General features: G+C 33.9%; 1 protein-coding gene across 7 annotated transcripts in view; it reads left to right on the forward strand.

Annotated features, from left to right (window-relative positions):
* TCERG1 (transcription elongation regulator 1) overlaps window positions 1–1,655 on the forward strand; it is a 39,781-nt gene that overhangs the window by 35,188 nt on the left and 2,938 nt on the right. For all 7 annotated transcript variants that reach the window (XM_019506374.1, XM_019506376.1, XM_019506380.1 and 4 more), the window contains 2 exons: window positions 1,089–1,172; window positions 1,462–1,562. In XM_019506374.1, the coding sequence (XP_019361919.1) occupies window positions 1,089–1,172; window positions 1,462–1,562 (185 nt within the window). The remainder of the gene's footprint in view (window positions 1–1,088; window positions 1,173–1,461; window positions 1,563–1,655) is intronic.

A 1,655-nucleotide genomic window follows, 5' to 3' on the forward strand; every position in this document is an offset into this window, starting at 1 on the left:
TTTTGAGACCTAAGTTCATTGTGACCTTTTTTTTTTTTTTTTGATTTCGTGTCACTTCTCAGTAATGTTTCTCTAGGCACCCTTTCCTCTCTCTTACCCACTGTCCTCTCACTGCTCTAAAATCTTGTTGATAGGGAATATTGAGAAAAGAACCCTTTCTTGCCTGACCAATTATACTAGGGTGGCAATGCTCAATACTGAGCTTTGATTTCACACCCATTTCTTTCATGTCCTTTTAAGCTGTTTTGTAGACTCCTTGTAGTCAGTAGTCTCTTGGTTTTTCCACATTTCTTTTGTGTTCTGTTATTTATCTTGTGTTTTGAAACAGTTGATTAGTATCTTGGACAACTTGCTTTTCTGGTTTTGCTGTTATCTAATACCCGTGTGGATGAATGGCAGTGGGCAATCTGACAATCTTTCCATTGTGGTGTCTGACCTCTAGTCTTTTCTTGTCAGTCTTGTGCATTTACTTGCTGTACTTCTCTTCTATCAGTACAATTTAAACTCACCATCCCTTTCCTACTTTGTATTTTCTTTGATTCTCTAACTTGTATTTTCTTTGATTCCTGGTTTCCATATTGTTGTCATGTCATGACTTCACTATACATTCCTGGAATTTGAATTTTAAGTCTCTTAAACTAGTAGGTTAAAATTTTGCTTGGAGAAGTATCTACCATTCTCACCCCTTTTAGCACAGTAGTCAAAAACAAATTTAAAGATTGACATTTTAATTTGAACTGTGACTTCAGCTTCTATTATACATATACCCATGCTATTAAATTTCTCCAAATGTGTATTGGGATGAGATGCTAGAATGTAACCTACAACAAACTGTCATACATTTGTAAAGTTTCTTTGAAACACTGCCAATTTAAGGAAGAGTCTGAATAAGAAGCTACTTGAAAGTAATAATAAAATAAGAGAAACCAGCAAAAATCAAACCACTTTTTTTAAACTTTCACTGTATTCTTGTCTTTATTGAGCTTGAGGATTGTAGTGGTTTCAGATAAGTAGGTAGTAATCTAGTGCACTGTACTTCAACTCTAAATACCAGCCTGTAGCTTCTAACTATTTCTGCCTCTTTCAAGATTACTTTAACATCAACATGGAAGGAAGTGAAAAAAATAATTAAAGAAGATCCCAGATGCATTAAGTTTTCTTCCAGTGATAGGGTAAGTCTTGTGTCACTGCTCTACATAGTGCAGTATGCATCACAAGAAAGTTATTACCTGTTGCAGTGGATTCCCTTTTACATGAAATAAGTGGTGTTAATTAATTACTGCGTATTTTGCAATTATAATTAAATGATTTTTTTCATATAGTAATATCTACGATAATCTGTAATAAAATGTGTATTTCCTAGATACTTTATAGTCACTAATGTGTATAATCCTCTGGTCTATAGGATTTTCAAGGATTTGTCATATTTCAGGCATATTACTTTTTTTTCCCTTCATGCAGAAAAAGCAAAGGGAGTTTGAAGAGTACATCAGAGACAAATATATTACTGCCAAAGCTGACTTCAGAACGCTATTGAAAGAGACCAAATTTATAACATACAGGTTTGTGTAGTAATGTTGTAGAAGTGCATTTCACTGTGACTTAAATATAAATGTTATACTGACTTCTGTTCTCCTAGCCAACATTTGTAGCCC

This window comes from Gavialis gangeticus, unplaced genomic scaffold, assembly GCF_001723915.1.
Source record: "Gavialis gangeticus isolate Ggan-Ray unplaced genomic scaffold, GavGan_comp1, whole genome shotgun sequence".
Classification (NCBI taxonomy): domain Eukaryota; kingdom Metazoa; phylum Chordata; order Crocodylia; family Gavialidae; genus Gavialis; species Gavialis gangeticus.